At 49.8% G+C, this 20236-nt stretch overlaps 1 protein-coding gene across 4 annotated transcripts in view; it reads left to right on the top strand.

Annotated features, from left to right (window-relative positions):
* ATP8B3 (ATPase phospholipid transporting 8B3) overlaps positions 1–20236 on the top strand; it is a 50311-nt gene that overhangs the window by 17088 nt on the left and 12987 nt on the right. For all 4 annotated transcript variants that reach the window (XM_083421385.1, XM_083421386.1, XM_083421384.1 and 1 more), the window contains exons 6-20: positions 739–800; positions 1120–1192; positions 1952–2022; positions 2876–2958; positions 4594–4752; positions 6957–7045; positions 8539–8732; positions 10269–10477; positions 10958–10989; positions 12373–12529; positions 15056–15244; positions 16221–16333; positions 17492–17656; positions 18468–18579; positions 19387–19462. In XM_083421385.1, coding sequence (XP_083277511.1) covers positions 739–800; positions 1120–1192; positions 1952–2022; positions 2876–2958; positions 4594–4752; positions 6957–7045; positions 8539–8732; positions 10269–10477; positions 10958–10989; positions 12373–12529; positions 15056–15244; positions 16221–16333; positions 17492–17656; positions 18468–18579; positions 19387–19462 — 1784 coding nt within the window. The remainder of the gene's footprint in view (positions 1–738; positions 801–1119; positions 1193–1951; positions 2023–2875; positions 2959–4593; positions 4753–6956; positions 7046–8538; positions 8733–10268; positions 10478–10957; positions 10990–12372; positions 12530–15055; positions 15245–16220; positions 16334–17491; positions 17657–18467; positions 18580–19386; positions 19463–20236) is intronic.

Genomic DNA, 20236 nt, shown 5'->3' with positions numbered 1-20236 from the left:
GTCCAGCTCCGGGGGCCTTCTGGCAGTTCCCTCCCTGCGAAAAGCGACTTTACAGCGAACCTGGCAGAGGGCCTTCTCGGTGGTGGCGCCCGCCCTGTGGAATGCCCTCCCACCAGATGTCAAGGAAATAAACAACTACCTGACTTTTAGAAGACATCTGAAGGCAGCCCTGTTTAGGGAAGCTTTTAATGTTTAATAGACTATTGTATTTTAATATTTTGTTGGAAGCCACCCAGAGTGGCTGGGGAAACCCAACCAGATAGCAGGGGTATAAGTTGTGGTTGTTGTTGTTAGTCTGCACGTCATGGCCTGTATGTCTATATAGTAAGGTAACGGGACCCCTGACCATTAGGTCCAGTCGTGGCCGACTCTGGGGTTGCGGCGCTCATCTCGCTGTACTGGCCGAGGGAGCCGGCGTACAGCTTCCGGATCATGTGGCCAGCAGGACTGAGCCGCTTCTGGCGAACCAGAGCAGTGCACGGAAATGCCCTTTACCTTCCCGCCGGAGCGGTACCTATTTATCTACTTGCACTTTGACGTGCTTTCGAACTGCTAGGCTGGCAGGAGCAGGGACCGAGCAACGGGAGCTCACCCCGTCATTGCGGGGATTCGAACCGCCGACCTTCTGATCAGCAAGTCCTAGGCTCCGTGGTTTAACCCACAGCGCCACCAGCGTCCCTTGTCTATATAGTACTGGCAATGGAAATAACCGTTTTCTCTCCTCCTTTCACTCCGCAGGGCCGGCATCATAGTGACTGGGAGATCAACAGCCGCCCCTGTGAGATTTTGACGGGGAAAAGGTAGGAAGAGCTGGAAGATAAGGGTAGGGGTCTTCCGTGTTGCCAGCTGCGCATCAGGGGAAGCCCCCCAGCGGCTGGCATTCAGGGGGCATTGACTGTCTTGAGAGTGGACCCGCCCCTGCACTTCACCCTCGCTCTCCTTTACAGCTGCTCAGCTCCACGGAGGTCCTCTGCGGGAAGAGTGTGGGGCTGAACAGTTGAGCCCCACGGTGGGGGGGGGGGGCAGGGTGTCAAGCCACAGCATGAGCCTCTCCCCTTTTGTGTGCACGGCTGGCTCCTGAACACGGCTGATTCTCTCTCCTTGTTCCCTCCAACCCAGTTTCATCCAGAAGAAATGGCGGGATATCTGCGTGGGTGATATCGTCTGCCTCCGTAAGGACAGCATTGTGCCTGTAAGTTCCTTCCTCCCCTTCCTTCCTTCCTTCCTTCCTTCCTTCCTTCCTTCCTTCCCACCTTCCCTCCCTTTCTCCTTCGTTCCTTCGTTTGTTCGTTCGTACACTCGTTTGTTTCTTCCCTCCTTCCCTCCCTTGTTCCTTCATTTGTTCATTCATTCGTTGGTTTCTTCCCTCCTTCCCTCCTTCCTTCCTTCTCTCTCTCCCTCCCTCCCTCCTTCCTTCCTTCCTTCCTTCCTTCCTCCCTTCCTCCCTCCCTCCCTTTCTCTTTCCTTCCTTCCTTCCTCCCTTCCTTCCTGCCTGCCTGCCTGCCTGCCTGCCTGCCTGCCTGCCTTCTCTCTCTCTCTCTCTCTCTCTCTCTCTCTCTCTCTCCTTCCTTCCTTCCTTCCTTCCTTCCCTCCTTCCCTCCTTCCCTCCCTTTTTCCTTCCCTCCCTTTCTCCTTCCTTCCTTCCTTCCTTCCTTCCTTCCTTCCTTCCTTCCTTCCCTTCTTCCCTCCCTTTCTCCTTCCTTCCTTCTCTCCTTCCTTCCTTCCTTCCTTCCTTCCTTCCTTCCTTCCTTCCTTCCCTCCCTCCCTCCCTCCCTCCCTTTCTTGGTGGATGGCTGAAAGGATGCCTGAATTTACTCTGGGAAAGAGGTTCATGGCTGCCTTGGCCCAACCGGCCAGTCCGTGGGCGATAGTTCCCGACCCCCTGCGCTATTTACAACTGCTCAGCCCACCAGGGAGCCTGTCTTAGGTGTTCTGCTCTCGATTTCCGCAGGCAGACCTCCTCTTGCTCTCTAGCACCGAGCCAAACAGCCTCTGCTATGTGGAGACGATGGATATTGATGGGTAAGGCTGCTTCTTACGTCGTTTTCTTCTTTTTACGCCATCGCTGCCATTCTGGGCTGGGGTTGAGCGCTCCTCTGCGCACCTCCCTCTACCCGAGAGAATTTCCCCTATAAACAAATCCCTATGAATGAATGATGCGGGTAGCACTCTGGGTTAAACCACAGAGCCTAGGACTTGCAGATCGGAAGGTCGGCGGTTCGAATCCCCGCAATGACGGGGTGAGCTCCCGTTGCTCGGTCCCTGCTCCTGCCAACCTAGCAGTTCGAAAGCACGTCAAAGTGCAAGTAGATAAATAGGTACCACTCCAGCGGGAAGGTAAACAGCATTTCCATGCCAATCACATCAGCCACCCCGATTATGAAGCTATTTTCTTTCAATGTCAATCAAGGCTACTGACATTAGCATGCAACCATGTTACTGGGGGGGGGGGGTGGCGCTGTGGGTTAAACCACAGAGCCTAGGGCTTGCCGATCAGAAGGTCAGCGGTTCGAATCCCCGCAATGACGGGGTGAGCTTCCATTGCTCAGTCCCTGCTCCTGCCAACCTAGCAGTTCAAAAGCACAAAGTGCAAGTAGATGAATAGGTCCCACTCCGGCGAGAAGGTAAACGACGTTTCCGTGCACTGCTCTGGTTCGCCAGAAGTGGCTTAGTCCTGCTGGCCACATGATCCGGAAGCTGTACGCCGGCTCCCTCGGCCAGTAAAGCGAGATGAGCGCTGCAACCCCAGAGTCGGTCACGACTGGACCTAATGGTCAAGGGTCCCTTTACCTTTATAAATGAATATGCTCATCGTTCACAAACGGCCTGCGGTTTTCCCCCACTGATAAATTCCCTCTCCATCCTTCTTTCAAAGAGAGACCAACCTGAAGTACCGGCAAGCCCTCTTGGTGACACATGAGCAGTTGACCAACGATGGGAGCATGGCTGCCTTTGACGGTGAGTGTCAGTCGCCAGGACCTCCTGGCAAATAGAAGGGGAAGAAATGGAGGCAGTGAGAGATTTGACTTTCTTGGGCTCCATGATCACTGCAGATGGTGACAGCAGTCACGAAATTAAAAGACGCCTGCTTCTTGGGAGGAAAGCAATGACAAACCTAGACAGCATCTTAAAAAGCAGAGACATCACCTTGCCAACAAAGGTCCGTATAGTTCAAGCTCTGGTTTTCCCAGTAGTGATGTATGGAAGTGAGAGCTGGACCATAAAGAAGGCTGATCGCCAAAGAATTGGTGCTTTTGAATTCTGGTGCTGGAGGAGACTCTTGAGAGTCTCATGGACTGCAAGAAGATCCAACCTCTCCATTCGGAAGGAAATCAGCCCTGAGTGCTCACTGGAAGGACAGATCCTGAAGCTGAGGCTCCAAGACTTTGGCCACCTCACGAGAAGAGAAGACTCCCTGGAAAAGACCCTGATGTTGGGAAAGATGGAGGGCACAAGGAGAAGGGGACCACAGAGGACGAGATGGTGGGACAGTGTTCTCGAAGCAACCAGCATGAGTTTGACCAAACTGCGGGAGGCAGTGGAAGACAGGAGGGCCTGGCGTGCTCTGGTCCAGGGGGTCACGAAAAGTCGGACACCACTAAAAGATTAAACAACAACAACAACTTTTCGTTCTCAAAAGTTTTCCACTGGTGTTTAGCGCTTTATGCCATTGATTCCTTGGAATGTGTGTGCATGTGTTTTCTGCTTTGTGGTTTTCTTAAGCTAGATATTTAGTCCAAGTAATCATTATCATCATCATCTTTGGCGATTACTCATAGCAGAGTAATAATAATAATAATAATTTATACCCCACCCATCTGGCTGGGCTTCCCCAGCTGCAGTAATGCATCAAACATTAAAAGCTTCCCTAAACAGGGCTGCCTTCAGGTGTCTTCTAAAAGTCTGGTAGTTCTTTATCTCCTTGACATCTGCTGGGAGGGGGTTCCACAGGGCAGGCGCCACCACCGAGAAGCCCCTCTGCCTGGTTCCCTGTAACTTGGCTTCTCGCAGCAAGGGAACTGCCAGAAGGCCCTCGGCACTGGACCTCAGTGTCCGGGTAATAATAATAATATATTCAATTTATACACTGCCCCTCTACCTGGAGGTCTCAGGGCGGTTCACAAACAAAATCAAAGCAAAAACAATAACCCAATTTAAAACCCCCCGCAAAAGAGCCACATTCTAAAAGGGTGTTGGATGTCAATAAGTTCAACCAAAGGCCTGGTTAAAAAGGAACATTTCTGCCTGGCGCCTAAAGGTGTATAATGAAGGCAACAGGCAAACTTCCCTGGGGAGAGTGTTCCACAGACAGGGAGCCACTGTGAAGAAGGCCCCGCTCTCATGTTGCCACCCTCCACATCTCTCGAGTAGACGGCACACAAAGGAGGGCCTTGGAAGATGATCTGTTGGGAGTGGCTGGGTAAACCCAGCCAGATGGGCGGGGTATATATTATTATTATTATTATTATTATTATTATTATTATTATTATTATTATTATTAGTGGTTGCATGTTGCAGAGTGAAGGAGGGTGTCTCTGGACAGCAGAAAGACAAAACTTAATTTTTCGCCTCTCCGTTTTCCAAACTCCGCAGGGGTAATCACTTGTGAGGAGCCGAATAGCCGGATGCACAGTTTCGTGGGGACGTTGGATTGGCGCGGAGAGAAATATTCCCTGGACAGTGAGAAAGTCCTGCTGCGGGGCTGCAAGGTGCGCAACACAGAGGCCTGCTACGGCCTCGTCATCTACGCAGGTGAGCTGAGCCCGGCCTTTGCAGCACGGCCTTATCTACCTACTTCATTGGTTTCGATTTGTTCGGCGCTTTTCTCACAGAGGGTCCCCAAAACACCCACCTTAAAAACCCATCTTCCCTTGGAAGGTTCAGGGCAGCTAAGAGAAATCCCTTCATGCAAGTTAACCTGTGGAACTCACTTCCACAGGGAGCAGCGATGCTCACTGACTTAAAAAGAGGGTTACGCAACGTACAGATTTTTTTAAAAAAATTATTGCAAGGGATTCCTGCAAATCTAAGGCATTCATGCTGGTATCTTCCTTTCTATGCACGCTTTTACTTAACAACACGCTTTTCGTAAACGTCGGTGGCTTGGAGAGGTGCATCGCAAAATTCGGATCAGCGCAAATTTGGGGTGGGGCAGATCTCACTTCGTTTCAGAAAGGGAGAATTTGCTAGATTTGCCCCCATCCAGATTCTCCCCCTCGTCCCTACGCAGAGTAGACCTATTGGAATGAATGGACACGGCTAACTTAGATGCATTTATTTCAAAGGGTTTGCTGTGAGTGGAGCGTAGTTGGCTACAATCTACGCCCAGCCCTGATATTTTGTGAAAGTATAGAAATACTTTATATATATATATATATAAAAACGTAGGCCCCTGGCGATGCTACAATGTCCTGGTGAGCCTATCCTGAGCTGAGCATTGCAAATAGATGTTGCCCAAACACCTTTTCCGTTGCCGAAATTCCACGACATAAAGGCTCTATTCTTCCTCCTCCTTTTCCCTGTGCCCTGGGCTGACTTCTGAAAGCAGGAAGGATTAAGAAACTCACCTTACCAGTTTCCCCAAAGCCTTTAGTGATGCCTAATCTCACGACAGATCTCTGGCCGCGCTGGGTAACAGCAGCAACAATGCGGAGGCAGTTAAGGAAAGATTATGTGCAGGTTTGACACGGGTTCTTGACACACACACAAGAGAGAAGCAGCTGTGTTGGTCCGGGGTAGCCAAAGTCCCACCCTGCAAATTATTATTAATTATTATAATTATAATTGTGGATCTACAACTCCCATCGTCCATTTCCACTCTTCCACTGAGCATGCTAAAAAGTAAAGGGACCCCTGACCATTAGGTCCAGTCGTGGCCGACTCTGGGGTTGCGGCGCTCATCTCGCTTTACTGGCCGAGGGAGCTGGCGTACAGCTTCCGGGTCATGTGGCCAGCAGGACTAAGTCGCTTCTGGTGAAACAGAGCAGTGCACGGAAACACCGTTTACCTTCCCGCTGGAATGGTACCTCTTTATCTACTTGCACTTTGAGGTGCTTCCAAACTGCTAGGTGGGCAGGAGCAGGGACCGAGCAACGGGAGCTCACCCCGTCATTGCGGGGATTCGAACCGCCAACCTTCTGATCGGCAAGTCCTAGGCTCTGTGGTTTAACCCACAGCGCCACCCGCGTCCCACTGAGCGTGCTAGAGCCCTCCAGAAGTCACAAGCGCTACCTGCTTTCTTGGAGTCGGAGTTGCACAGTGCAAAGATGGAGTTTGCAAAAACACAACCTCCACAGACTTGGCTGAGTTTCAGGCTTAATGAGCGGAGCAGCTCTTTAATTCATGAACATCAATTGCGGAGATGGAAAGTCCCTGCCTCCTCCCCGGGGCTTTTTCCAAGCAATCGGAGACTGCGCCTTGAATGCAGCAAACCTGTCCTCTGCCCTTCTCATGCCTCTCCTGGTTCTAGGTTGTCACAGAAAGAGGGGAGACATCTCCGCCTCTTGGCCTCCCTTCTCCAGCCTTCTGCGTCCTCTCTTTGTTTTTAAAGTTTTCATTTTTCCTTTTCAAGTTTACACATTTCATTAGTTTTGCAGCCAATTTTCACAGGAGAAACGTTGGAGGGGATGGAATAGGACGTCCCTCTTTCCAGGGGAGAAACGTTGGAGGGGATGGAATAGGACGTCCCTATTTTCAGGGGAGAAACGTTGGAGGGGATGGAATAGGACGTCCATATTTTCACCGGGAAAATGTTGGAGGGGATGGAATAGGACGTCCCTATTTTCAGGGGAGAAACGTTGGAGGGGATGGAATAGGACGTCACTATTTTCAGGGGAGAAACGTTGGAGGGGATGGAATAGGACGTCCCTATTTCCAGGGGAGAAACGTTGGAGGGGATGGAATAGGACGTCCCTATTTTCATCAGAGAATTGTATTCAAACGTCTCTCCTCTGTAGGCTTCGATTCCAAAATCATGAAAAACTGTGGGAAAATCAAGCTGAAGAAGACCAAACTCAGCCATATGATGGATCGCTTGGTGCTACTGGTAAAAATATTTGGCTGTACCTCCCTGATATTTGTGTCTATTTCTCTTCTCTTCTTTCTCTTCTCTTCTCTTCTCTTATTATCTTATCTTATCTTATTATCTTATCTTATCTTATTATCTTATCTTATCTTATTATCTTATCTTATTATCTTATCTTATTATCTTATCTTATTATCTTATCTTATCTTATCTTATCTATTCTCCTCTTCTCTTCTCTTCTCTTTTCTCCTCTCCTCTTCTCTTCTCTTCTTTCTTTTTCTTTTTACAAAGTAATCATCATAAATAAAGAAGAATAAAAATGTGCATTCCACCACCAAGACCATTCCGTTGTAACTATCCAACCTCCCAAAATTTCAACACCTCTTGCGACAGTTTGACCCCTTTTCTGTTTTAACAGTAGAAATTCTACGAACACGTTCCATATCTCTTCAGAATCATTTCTCCCCCTCTTACCTTAATAGCACATGTTAATTTATCATGAATCGCTATACCCCACATTTCCCCAATGACGTCCTACCAAACGCCCAATTATTCGCCAATGGAAATAGTGACACCCTAAGGAAAAGCGGGACATTCCGGGATAAAATCATCATCATCATCATCATCCATCTTTATTACGGCCCAGAGACCCAACAAATCCTTACAAAGCAATGCACAATTCATACAGCCTACCTCCAGGTTAGACAAGCATTTCGTTCAGAATATAGGACTCATTTGTTATTGCAACCACCGATAAAAACTTCACCACTGCTAATGTTTTAGTGTTTGTCCAGTCTTCCAATAGGAACCTGACATAGCGAGTCTCTGATTTTCCCAGGAAAGGTACCAGCAAGGGTAGTATCAGTTCAGCCCTGGCCTGCTCGTATTTTGCACAATGCAACAAAATATGTTGTATGGAATCCATGTCTTGAGCACACGAGCCAATTCTGTCCTGGCAGGGAACTCCTCTCAACACTGCAGAAGGAAAGACGTTTAGTCTGGGCTTTGGTGAAAAGCCTTCGATAGTTTGGTACTGTCAGGTTTTTAATGTAAGGTGTTAACTTAAAGACATGCCCATATTGTACCCCTACTGCCAGCAGACTACAGACTGCGTGTGATCGAGATTGCAAGTCACTGTGTGCATTTTCCCATAATCTTTGCTTTAACGTCTTTTGGGCGCCTTCATAACCCAGGTAGTATAGTTGGGGGGGTGAGGATAAAATCAGAAACTGGGGCGGCTTCTGTAAATCCGGGCGTGTCCCTGGAAAATTGGGATGCTTGGCAGTGGCGTAGCGTGGGTTGTCAGCACCCGGGGCAAGGCAAGTAATTTGTGCCCCCTAACCCGTGGATTTGCGCCCCCTAACCCAATCCCCCAGATGTTGCGCCCGGTGCGGCCGGCCCCCCCTGCACCCCCCACGCTACGCCACTGACGCTTGGAGGGTCTGGAGTTGGCAGTGACCGGTCCAGAGTCTTCTCCGCATGAAGGGATGACCCTTCTTCGCTTCTTTCCACAGATCACCACCTCACTCTTCCTCATCTCCTTCGGCCTGGCGGTCGGCTCTGGCGTCTCTGCCGAGAGATTCCGGGAACAGCATTCCTACCTCTTTGCTTTGTACAACACCACAAGCTCCATCCAATACGCCTTCTTTGCCTTCTGGGGGTTCCTCATCCTCCTCAGTCTGGTCATCCCCATGTCTATGCTCATCACGTAAGTCGTCAGCCGCCTCCTCTTCCTCGGGCGGCTGTGATGGAGGGGCATGAGAGGACCGTGTCTTAGCATGGACTGTCTCACTCGGGGGCCCATATTGACTGGTTGGCGGGAGTCTAGGGTCAGCCAACGAGGACAATGCGGGTTGGACTATACAGCCCCTATGATTCCATTGTACAGTGGTACCTCGGATTAAGAACTTATTTCATTCCGGAGGTCCATTCTTAACCTGAAACTGTTCTTCACCTGACGCACCTATTCCATCTCCTCCAACGTTTCTCCCCTGAAAATAGGGACATCCCATTCCATCTCCTCCAACGTTTCTCCCCTGAAAATAGGGACGTCCTATTCCATCTCCTCCAACGTTTCTCCCCTGAAAATAGGGACGTCCTATTCCATCTCCTCCAACATTTCTCCCCTGAAAATAGGGACGTCCTATTCCATCCCCTCCAACGTTTCTCCCCTGAAAATAGGGATGTCCTATTCCATCCCCTCCAACGTTTCTCCCCTGAAAATAGGGACGTCCTATTCCATCCCCTCCAACGTTTCTCCCCTGAAAATAGGGACGTCCTATTCCATCTCCTCCAACGTTTCTCCCCTGAAAATAGGGACGTCCTATTCCATCCCCTCCAACGTTTCTCCCCTGAAAATAGGGACGTCCTATTCCATCCCCTCCAACGTTTCTCCCCTGAAAATAGGGACGTCCTATTCCATCCCCTCCAACGTTTCTCCCCTGAAAATAGGGACGTCCTATTCCATCCCCTCCAACGTTTCTCCCCTGAAAATAGGGACGTCCTATTCCATCCCCTCCAACGTTTCTCCCCTGAAAATAGGGACGTCCTATTCCATCTCCTCCAACGTTTCTCCCCTGAAAATAGGGACGTCCTATTCCATCCCCTCCAACGTTTCTCCCCTGAAAATAGGGACGTCCTATTCCATCTCCTCCAACGTTTCTCCCCTGAAAATAGGGACGTCCTATTCCATCCCCTCCAACGTTTCTCCCCTGAAAATAGGGACATTGCCCAGCCACGGTGGGCACCTCCCAAACAGAATATTAAAAACACGATAAAACATCAAACATCAAAAACTTCCCTAAACAGGGCTGCCATCGGATGTCTTCTAAAAGTCAGATAGTTGTTTATTTCCTTGACATCTGAAGGGAGAGGGTGCCACCACCGAGAAGGCCCTCTGCCTGGTTCCCTGTAACTTCGCTTCTCGCAGTGAGGGAACTGCCAGAAGACCATGAGATCCGCGTGGCAACGGTGACAACAGGATGCTGGATTTAGAAAGGCCCTGATGGCAGAACCGTAGAATTGTAGAGTTGGAAGGGACCCCAAGGTTCATCTAGTCGAACCCCACCAAAGCATCCGGGTCAGGTGACCCTCCAAACCTCTGCTTTGAAACCTCCTAGGAACGGGAGTCCACAAGCTAGGAGGACCATTCTGATGTTCAGTAGGTTGTTCCAGCTTTGCTCCTCAAGCCACCAAAGTCTTCTTGGCCTGTTCAGTGATTGTGGGTTTTTTCTCCCCGGCGCAGGTTCGAATTCATTTACCTGGTCAACAGTTGTTTCATCAACTGGGACAGGGAGATGTATTACGCCCCGAAGGACATGCCAGCGAAGGCTCGGAGCACCAGCCTGAACGACCAGCTGGGGCAGATAGAATACGTCTTCTCAGATAAGACGGGGACTTTGACCCAGAACATCATGACCTTCAAGAAATGTTGTATCAACGGGGTGATATACGGTAAAGTCCTACTGGGATCTCACTGGGATTTAGGAAAAAGTCCTACATTTCTGTCAAGGCAAGCTTCAGAATGGGCAGGGCAACAAATGCAATTTTTTTTAACCTTTTGTGCGCCAGGGTAGCTTTTGCACACTTTTTTTAAAAAATCATTTATTTGGTTCTTCAAATTAAAATTTTGAAGTCCAACTTACAACTTCAAAACAAGATCCCGAGGAATCTCCCAGACTTCCCTCCTCCTCCCCTTTGTGGGTCCTGTTGCGAATCATTTCCTCTTGCATTTTTTACGATAATCCAGAATCTTTTCACCTCTCCATTGTGTCCAAAATTCGCCATTAAACTACAAGTGATATTTTCAATCCTGCTAACCGTTTTAACCGTTTTACAGTGGTTTTTGTAAGATAAGTTATAGTTTTCCCCCCTTTCCTTCTTAACATTTTGGTCTTCCTGATTTCTGATTCTTCCTTTTGGAAATATTTGCAGGTTCGCAGAACAGCGCCCAAGACAAGTCAATGGTAGGTTGCATATTCTTGCTGTAAATTACATGAGATCCTCAAGAGATTGGTTTGCTTTACGATTGCACCCCAAACCAGGGTTTCTCGTTCCATGGTTTATTAAAACCATGGTTTCTTGTGGCGTGTGAGCCCAGCAGCTTAACCATGGTTTGCTGTCAACAGTTTGCCAGGTTTTGTTTGAACGTCGTGCCCCAAACGACAAAACAAGAAGCAAGACTGCCTGGGAAGCAAACCCTGGTTAACGGGCTGTTTGCTAAGCAAACCATGGCTTAGCATTATGTGCTAACCGAGCCACTCTTGCCACATAAAAGAGGTCTGTGCACATGAGAGCTATTGACATATTGGATTTCTATGAAGTGTGGGAATCTTCTATTACCACAAGGCCCACAGTGTGGAAACGTTCTTCTCCGAAAGCTTACAAGCAGCTATATTTCTGTGTGAGTGCCTGGAGGATGGATGGCAGCCAACAGATTGAGGTTGAATCCTGACAAGACAGAAGAACTGTTTTGGGGGGACAGGAGGCGGGCAGGTGTGTGGGACTCCCTGGTCCTGAATGGGGTCACTGTGCCCCCGAAGGACCAGGTGCACAGCCTGGGGGTCATTTTGGACCCACAGCCGTCCATGGAAGCGCAGGTCAATTCTGTGTCCAGGGCAGTTCCATCTGGTATGCAGGATGAGACCCTCCCTGTCCGCAGTCTCACCAGAGTAGTGCATGCTCTGGTTATCTCCCACTTGGACTACTCCCATGTGCTCTCTGTGGGGCTACCTTTGAAGGTGACCCGGAAACTACAATTAATCCAGAATGCAGCAGCTTGACTGGTGACTGGGAGCGGCCGCCGAGACCATATAACACCAGACCTGAAAGACCTACACTGGTTCCCAGTATGTTTCTGAGCACAATTCAAAGTGTTGGTGCTGACCTTGATAGCCCTAAATGGCCCAGTCGACATGAAGGAGCATCTCCACCCCCATTGTCCAGCCTGGACACCAGGGTCCATCTCCCAAGGGCCTTCTGGTGGTTCCCTCCCTGCGAGAAGTGAGGTTACAGGGAACCAGACAGAGGGCCTTTTTGGTGGTGGCGCCCGCCCTGTGGAACACCCTCCTATCAGATGTCAAGGAAATAAACAACTATCTGACTTTTAGAAGACATCTGAAGGCAGCCCTGTTTAGGGAAGTTTTTAATGTTTTATCGTGTTTTTAATATATTCTGTTGGAAGCCGCCCAGAGTGGCTGGGGAAACCCAGCCAGATGGGTGGGGTCTAAATAATAAATTGTTGTTGTTTCTGACCTGAGTGTGTGTGAAGACGGAATCTGATGGTTTGCAGCTTCCACAGGGTTCTTCCTCGTCATTAACCTCTTAACTTCATTTCTTCCCCTCTCCAGGAGATGGATTTGAAGTGGAACAAGTACTTGGATAAGAAGCTGGAATTTTACGACCAGCAGCTCCTGGAAAACATCCGACGAAACGACGACCCCATGGTGAAGGAATTCATGCGGCTCCTGGCAATCTGCCACACCGTCATGGTGGAGGAGAAAGAGAGTGAGTGGCTGCTTTTAACTGATATAAACAGCAAGCGTTTGAAAATTTCCTGAGCAGGGCTGCCTTCAGGTGTCTTCTAAAAGTCAGACAATTGTTTATCTCCTTGACATCTGACGGGAAGGCGTTCCACAGGGCGGGCGCCACCACTGAGAAGACCCTGAAAAGGTTGAAAGGCGTGCGTGTTTTTGTGAGAATGTTTCACCCAAGCGTGCAAAGAATTTCTTTGCCGATCACTCATAGCCGAGTAAGATCTTCCATAAACATGGTTTTAGCAATGAGTCCGTAAGTGACTGTGGAGGCCAATTCTGGATCCACACGTCCTTCCACAGTGGGGACATTGGTTTCCCGGCAGGAGTTGACCCCGGTGAGGGTTTGCCAAGCGTGCCTTCCTCTTAGCACGTTTCTCCCTTGCGTTCTGAGTTCAAGTGTCTTTAAAGCCCACAACACCTTTGGTCAAGGCTGCTCTCCAATTGGAGCGCTCGCAGGCCAGTGTTTCCCAATTGTTGGTGTTTATACTACATTTTTTAAAATATTGCCTGAATGCCAGCAAGGCTGAGTAAGGTAAAGGTAAAGGGTCCCCTGACCATTAGGTCCAGTCGTGGCTGACTCTGGGATTGCGGCGCTCATCTTGCTTTACTGGCCAAGGGAGCCGGCGTACAGCTTCCGGGTCATGTGGCCAGCAGGACTAAGCCGCTTCTGGCAAACCAGAGCAGCGCATGGAAATGCCGTTTACCTTCCCACCGGAGTGGTACCTATTTATCTACTTGCACTTTGACGTGCTTCCGAACTGCTAGGTTGGCAGGAGCAGGGACCGAGCAACGGGAGCTCACCCCGTCATTGCGGGGATTTGAACCACCGACCTTCTGATCAGCAAGTCCTAGGCTCTGTGGTTTAACCCACAGCGTCCCCCGCGTCCCCCAGCAAGGCTGAACCGGGGTGTAATTCCCTGCTCAGATCAACCCTAATGTGAAATAAACTCTAGGTCTATGAATGAGGGTCAGCAAGGTTGAAATGGGATATAATGCGCAGCTTGTTTCATACCCTAGCAGGAAGTAAACAAAGTCATAGAATAATGAGGACTAGAATCCTCTTTGAGGAAGTGTATGTCTCTGAAAAATTTCTGGCTCCCGCTAGCTGTTGTTTCAGCTTCTCTGACACCTGAGCAGTGCTGTTATTCTTACTTTACCATGACAATACCCACAGGGCTCTGGATGGATGCCAGAAACCACAGCTTGATAGTAGATACTAAAGATTTGTTTGTTTGTCTTTTTAAAAAGCCTTTTTAATTATTGTACTCAGCCCAGTGTAAGCAGATCCTTTCCTTGTCAAGCTAATTCCATGGCGTGACCCGTTAAGTCGTTAACGGGAAAAATGCAGGGCGGCACCTATGCCTGGCAACGAGATGGGATTTGGGCCCCGGCGGCGGTGGAGAAATACGCCTGTTTTGCAGCCAGAGGAGGAAATGTTTGCAGCGGGTTTTACGGACACTGCACCTTTTGTTTCTGTTTTGAATTGCAATTGCGTTGCTTTTGTAATGCAAAGTTCAGCAGAAACGTTGATCCAGGGGTTTGGCTTGGCCCCACAACCATGGGTTTCCTAGGCCCTGGAGCCGAAATTTGTGGGTGCAATTGACGGAGAAATCTGAGAGCTCCCCTGGACCAAAAAACAAGGACACCAGCCAGGAATACCAGAGCAAAACAGCAGCCAGTTGGCTTGGTCTTTATTGAAGACGGTCGCGACAGGACTCCCACCTGCCACCAGGTGGAACAAGATGGAAGCCCCGAACAAAAGAGAACCCAAACTTTTATTAGCTACTAATCCCCATGTTACACCCCCCAAACTACATCACTATTACATCATGGGTACATCATGAAAGGGGAGGTCTGGTGGCCATAATCTGAGCATCCTGGACCCTGCCCCATGGTTCTCCTTGCCCTCCACCAAACACCCATCAAGTGGAACAAAAGAGATATTTACATTTCCCTGTTTCCCAGCCAAGTTCATCACACCCTTTTGTCTTCATCTGGGTTTGCTATTTCTGGAATGGCTACCTGTCCGGCACTCAGGTATCAGGAGGCCAGGGATTATCCCTCAGGCAGAGGGGCTGCTGAGGAGCTGAGCTCACCTGTCTATAGGAATTTCTGAAGTTTCCCCAGTGAGCCAGTACATAGGTACATTGATCAGTGAATTCTTACATTTGGCATCATGCAGCAAAGGCCCTTTGAATAGATAGGAAGAAACTGCGACGAAGTATTTTGTGGGGACAAATCACAAAAGTCACAAATATATATGTAAAAACAAAAGAAAAACCAGAACAGATCCATTGGAATGAATGGCTCTACGGTAGTTTTTACGTTGTAAAATTTCAATATGAAAAACCCAATAAATAAATTGGGGCGGGGGGATGTTTTTTGTAAAAAAGAAGAACAAAGGCATCATCCAGCCTCATGGATTTGTGATCAATCTGGGCAAAAGAGTGATTCTGGCGATGACCCTCTGCTCTCCTCTCTCCCCAATTTCTCATAGATCAATTGGTCTACCAAGCCGCTTCGCCGGACGAGGAAGCCCTGGTGACCGCGGCCAGGAACCTGGGCTATGTCTTCCTGTCTCGAACACAGGACACGGTCACCATCAGCGAGCTCGGGGTGGAGAGAACCTACAAGGTGCTGGCCCTTCTGGACTTCAACAGCGTCCGCAAACGGATGTCCATCGTAGGTCAGTGTTTTGTGGGCCCGTAATCACAGAATCGTAGAGTTGGAAAAGGGGACCCTGAAAATCATCGGCCGCTGTCCCATATGGAAATCCATAAGGGTCCTTGACATCTGACGGGAGGGCGTTCCACAGGGCGGGCGCCACCACCGAGAAGGCCCTCTGCCTGGTTCCCTGTAACCTCACTTCTCCCAGGGAGGGAACCACCAGAAGGCCCCCAGGAGATGGACCCAGGTGTCCGGGCTGAACGATGGGGGTGGAGACGCTCCTTCAGGGATACTGGGCCATTTAGGGCTTTCAAGGTCAGCACCAACACTTTGAATTGTGCTCGGAAACACCCTGGGAGCCATGTACCATATTTTCGCTCTATAAGACGCACCAGACCACAAGACGCACCTAGTTTTTGAAGGAGGAAAACAAGAAAAAAAATATTCTGAATCCCAGAAGCCAGAACAGCAAGAGGGATCGCTGCGCAGCGAAAGCAGCAATCCCTCTTGCTGTTCTGGCTTCTGGGATAGCTGCGCAGGGTGCATTCGCTCTATAAGACACACACACGTTTCCCCTTTTTAGGAGGGAAAAAGTGAGTCTTATGGAGCGAAAAATACGGTAGATCTTTCAGGCCTGGTGTTATGTGGTCTCGGCAGCCGCTCCCAGTCCCCAGTCTGGCTGCCGCATTCTGGATTAATTGTAGTTTCCGGGTCACCTTCAAAGGGAGCCCCACACAGAGCGCATGGCAGTAGTCCAAGAGCATTTTAAGGGATGGGAAACTCCATCCTTCTGGATTTTGCCAGACTACAACTCCCATCAGCCCCAGCAGTCAGGGATGATGGGAGTTGGAGTCCAGGAAAATCTGGGACGGTCAGAGCTTTCCCACCTTTGGTAAACAGATGATGCATCTCTCTCTCTCTCTCTCTCTCTCTCTCTCTCTCTCTCTGTCTCTCTCTCTCTCAACATAAGGGTTTTTTGTTTATCCACCCCACAGTACGGGACCCCGAAGGCCATATCAAGCTTTACACCAAAGGAGCAGACACTGTGATCCTGGAGAGACTCCACAGAGACCGTGCGACTGAAGGATGCACTGTCAAGGCTCTGGACGTAAGTCTTTGGAAGTGGGTGGAAGCTGGTGTGACTTAGTGGTCAGAGTGTTGGACTAAGATCTGGACGGCCAGGGTTTGAATCCCCAGCTTACTGGCTGACCTCAAGAAGAAGAAGAGGAGTTTGGAGTTGATATCCTGCTTTATCACTACGCGAAGGAGTCTCAGCGGGTGGCGCTGTGGGTTAAACCACAGAGCCTAGGACTTGCTGATCAGAAGGTCGGCGGTTCGAATCCCCGCAACGACGGGGTGAGCTCCTGTTGCTCGGTCCCTGCTCCTGCCAACCTAGCAGTTCGAAAGAACATCAAAGTGCAAGTAGATAAATAGGTACCGCTCTGGTGGGAAGGTTGACGGCGTTTCCGTGCGCTGCTCTGGTTCGCCAGAAGCGGCTTAGTCCTGCTGGCCACATGACCCGGAAGCTGTACGCCGGCTCCCTCGGCCAGTAAAGCAAGATGAGCGCCGCAACCCCAGAGTTGGCCACGACTGGACCTAATGGTCAGGGGTCCCTTTACCTATATTAATAGTGAAATACAATTAAGAAGCATATTAATAGTGAAATAGTTATTAAGCGGGACGCGGGTGGCGCTGTGGGTAAAAGCCTCAGCGCCTAGGGCTTGCCGATCGAAAGGTCGGCGGTTCGAATCCCTGCGGCGGGGTGCGCTCCTGTTGTTCAGTCCCAGCGCCTGCCAACCTAGCAGTTCGAAAGCACCCCCGGGGGCAAGTAGATAAATAGGGACCGCTTACTAGCGGGAAGGTAAACGGCGTTCCGTGTGCAGCTCTGGCTCGCCAGAGCAGCGGTGTCATACTGGCCACGTGTCCCGGAAGTGTCTCCGGACAGCGCTGGCCCCCGGCCTCTTGAGTGAGATGGGCGCACAACCCTAGAGTCTGTCAAGACTGGCCCGTATGGGCAGGGGTACCTTTACCTTTAGTTATTAAGCAGGAGATAACCAGAGCATGCACCACTCTGGCCAGACAGTCTGCAGGCAGTGAGGGTCTCATCCTGTGTACCAGATGGAGCTGGTAGACAGCCGCCCTGGACACAGAATGGACCTGCACCTCCATGGACAGCCATGAGTCCAAAATGACTCCCAGCTACGCCACGCTGCCCCCTTCTACAGAAATCCATCTTCCCAGCAGTCTCTGCTTTCGCCTCTCCTAGACTTTCGCGGCCGAGACGCTGAGGACTCTGTGCGTGGCGTCGAGAGATGTGGACGAGAGCGAGTTTTCCCTGTGGAGTAAGAAACACCACGCTGCCAGCGTCTTGCTGCAGAATCGAGCCCAAGAATTGGACAAGGTTTATGAGGAGATCGAGAGGGATCTCAGGGTAAGAGAGCTCATTTGGTCAGCAGAAGGCTTCTCCTGTGGCCAGACTTCCCTTTCTAGGAACAGAGTGTCATTATTATTATTTCTTATTACAGTGGTGCCTCGCAAGACGAAAAGAATCCGTTCCGCGAGTCTCTTCGTCTAGTGGTTTTTTCGTCTTGCGAAGCAAGCCCATTAGCGGTTTAGCGGCTATTAGCGGCTATTAAAGGCTTAAGGGATTAGCGGATTAGCTGCTAAAAGGCTATTAGCATCTTAGTGCCTTAGAAAAAGGGGGTGAGGAGCGGAAAAAAACCCCCAGGAATCGCAAGACATTTTTGTCTTGCGAAGCAAGCCCATAGCAAATTCGTTTTGCGAAGCACCTCCAAAACGGAAAACCCTTTCGTCTAGCAGATTTTCCGTCTTGCGAGGCATTCGTCTTGCGGGGCACCACTGTATCACCATTACTGTCACTACTATTAAAAATTTGTGTACTGCTATATATCACTGTGGGTTAAACCACAGAGCCTAGGACTTGCCGATCAGAAGGTCAGCGGTTCGAATCCCCGCAATGACGGGGTGAGCTCCTGTTGCTCGGTCCCTGCTCCTGCCAACCTAGCAGTTCGAAAGCACGTCAAAGTGCAAGCTGCTGGCTGGGCTTTCTGCCTTTGGTTCGGAGGGGCTCAGAAGTCGACCATACCAGCACTCTGAAAATCCCTTATTTTGGCTGCTGATCCCTTATTTCCGAGGCTGCTGGTTCCTTATTTTCAAATCTGTAAGTTGACAGCTATGAGCTAGAGTTCCATCATTGCCTCGTCTTTGTCTTCCTCTCTCAGCTCTTGGGGGCCACAGCTATCGAGGACAAACTGCAAGACGGGGTCCCGGAAACCATCCAGCTTCTCAAAAGGGGAGACATCAAAGTGTGGGTGCTGACGGGAGACAAGCAAGGTAAGGAACCTGTCCCACCAACCCCTACCTGCCCTCAGGCAGCCCCCACCTGGCTACCTTTATGACCCTTCTTCTTCGATCCCTCGTAGCCGATTGTCTTCCATAAACACGGTTTTCACAGTAAGTCCGTAAGGGACTGTGGAGGCCAATTCTGGACCCACTTGTCCTTCCAAAGTGGGGACACAGGTTTCCGGACAGGAGTTGATCCCGGTGAGGGTTTGCCAAGCGTGCCTTCCTCTTAGCACGTTTCTCCCTCGCGTCCTGAGTTTGAGTGTCTTCAAAGCCCAGGACACCTTTGGTCAAGGCTGTTCTCCAACTGGAGCGCTCGCAGGCCAGTGTTTCCCAGTTGTCAGAAACGATGCCTTATGAGGAACGGCTAAGTCAGCTGGGCATGTTTAGCCTGGAGAAGAGGAGGTGAAGGGGTGATATGATAGCCATGTTCAAATATATAAAAGGATGTCACATAGAGGAGGGAGAAAAGTTGTTTTCTGCTGCTCCAGAGAAGCGGACACGGAGCAATGGATCCAAACTACAAGAAAGAAGATTCCACCTCAACATTAGGAAGAACTTCCTGACAGTAAGAGCTGTTCGACAGTGGAATTTGCTGCCAAGGAGTGTGGTGGAGTCTCCTTCTTTGGAGGTCTTTAAGCAGAGGCTTGACAACCATATGTCAGGAGTGCTCTGATGGTGTTTCCTGCTTGGCAGAGGGTTGGACTCGATGGCCCTTGTGGTCTCTTCCAACTCTAGGATTCTATGATCTCATCAGGGAACCCTCGTCTCATTTCTGCTCTTTCCTTGTGTTTAAAGAGACTGCTGTCAACATTGGCTTTGCCTGTCGACTTCTCACGGACGACATGACTATTCTGGAGGAGAGCGAAATCAGGTATGAGTGTCTGCTGAGCTCTAGGTTTGGGGCAAGTGCTCTCTGGTGAGAGAACCCCCAGCAGAGATTAGGCTCTTCCAAAGTTTTCCACTTCTCCTAGCATATCTATAACATGTTTGGTTAGTTAAATGAGAGGATCATAGAATTCTAGAGACCGAGGGAGACCATTCCACCGTTGAACGGCTCTGTCAGAAAGTTCTTCCTGATAGCGAGTCTTGTAACCTGAACCCGTGGTTTACTTACAAGCGCTTCAAAGGTCAAAGTCATGTGCTGTTCCACGCAGCTTTGGAAAAAATTGCACAGGCAGTAGAACTTGGCTTAGCTGCAAAGGGATGAAATTATTCAGTTCCTGAATGCTTTGAACATCGTATGTTTTGACTCCCAAAGGCCAAAAACCTGGATGTAAATGCTTCCGTTTTCAAACGTTTTTCGGAATCTGAACGTGCTACGCGGCTTCCGCTGAGTGCAAGAAGCTCTTGCAACCAACGGGAAGCTGAGCCTTGGTTTTTGAATGTTTTGGAAGCCGAACGGGCTTCTGGAATGGATTTTGTTTGAGAACAGATGTACCACTGTATAGGAACCCAATGCGGCTAAGCTGGAGCAAACATGTTGAGCTTCTCAGGTAGACAGAGGGATCAAAGGCTTGGTTACCTAGTCCCTACCTAGCTAAGCCTGGCAGGCCAGCTTACTCTATGGTATTAACCCCTTCATGCATTAACACCAGTCTTGAAAGACCTACACTGACTCCCAGTACATTTCCGAGCACAATGCAAA

This window comes from Podarcis tiliguerta (genome assembly GCF_965153285.1).
Source record: "Podarcis tiliguerta genome assembly, chromosome: 18".
Lineage (NCBI taxonomy): Eukaryota > Metazoa > Chordata > Lepidosauria > Squamata > Lacertidae > Podarcis > Podarcis tiliguerta.
This window is presented reverse-complemented; position numbering and strand designations above follow the sequence as displayed.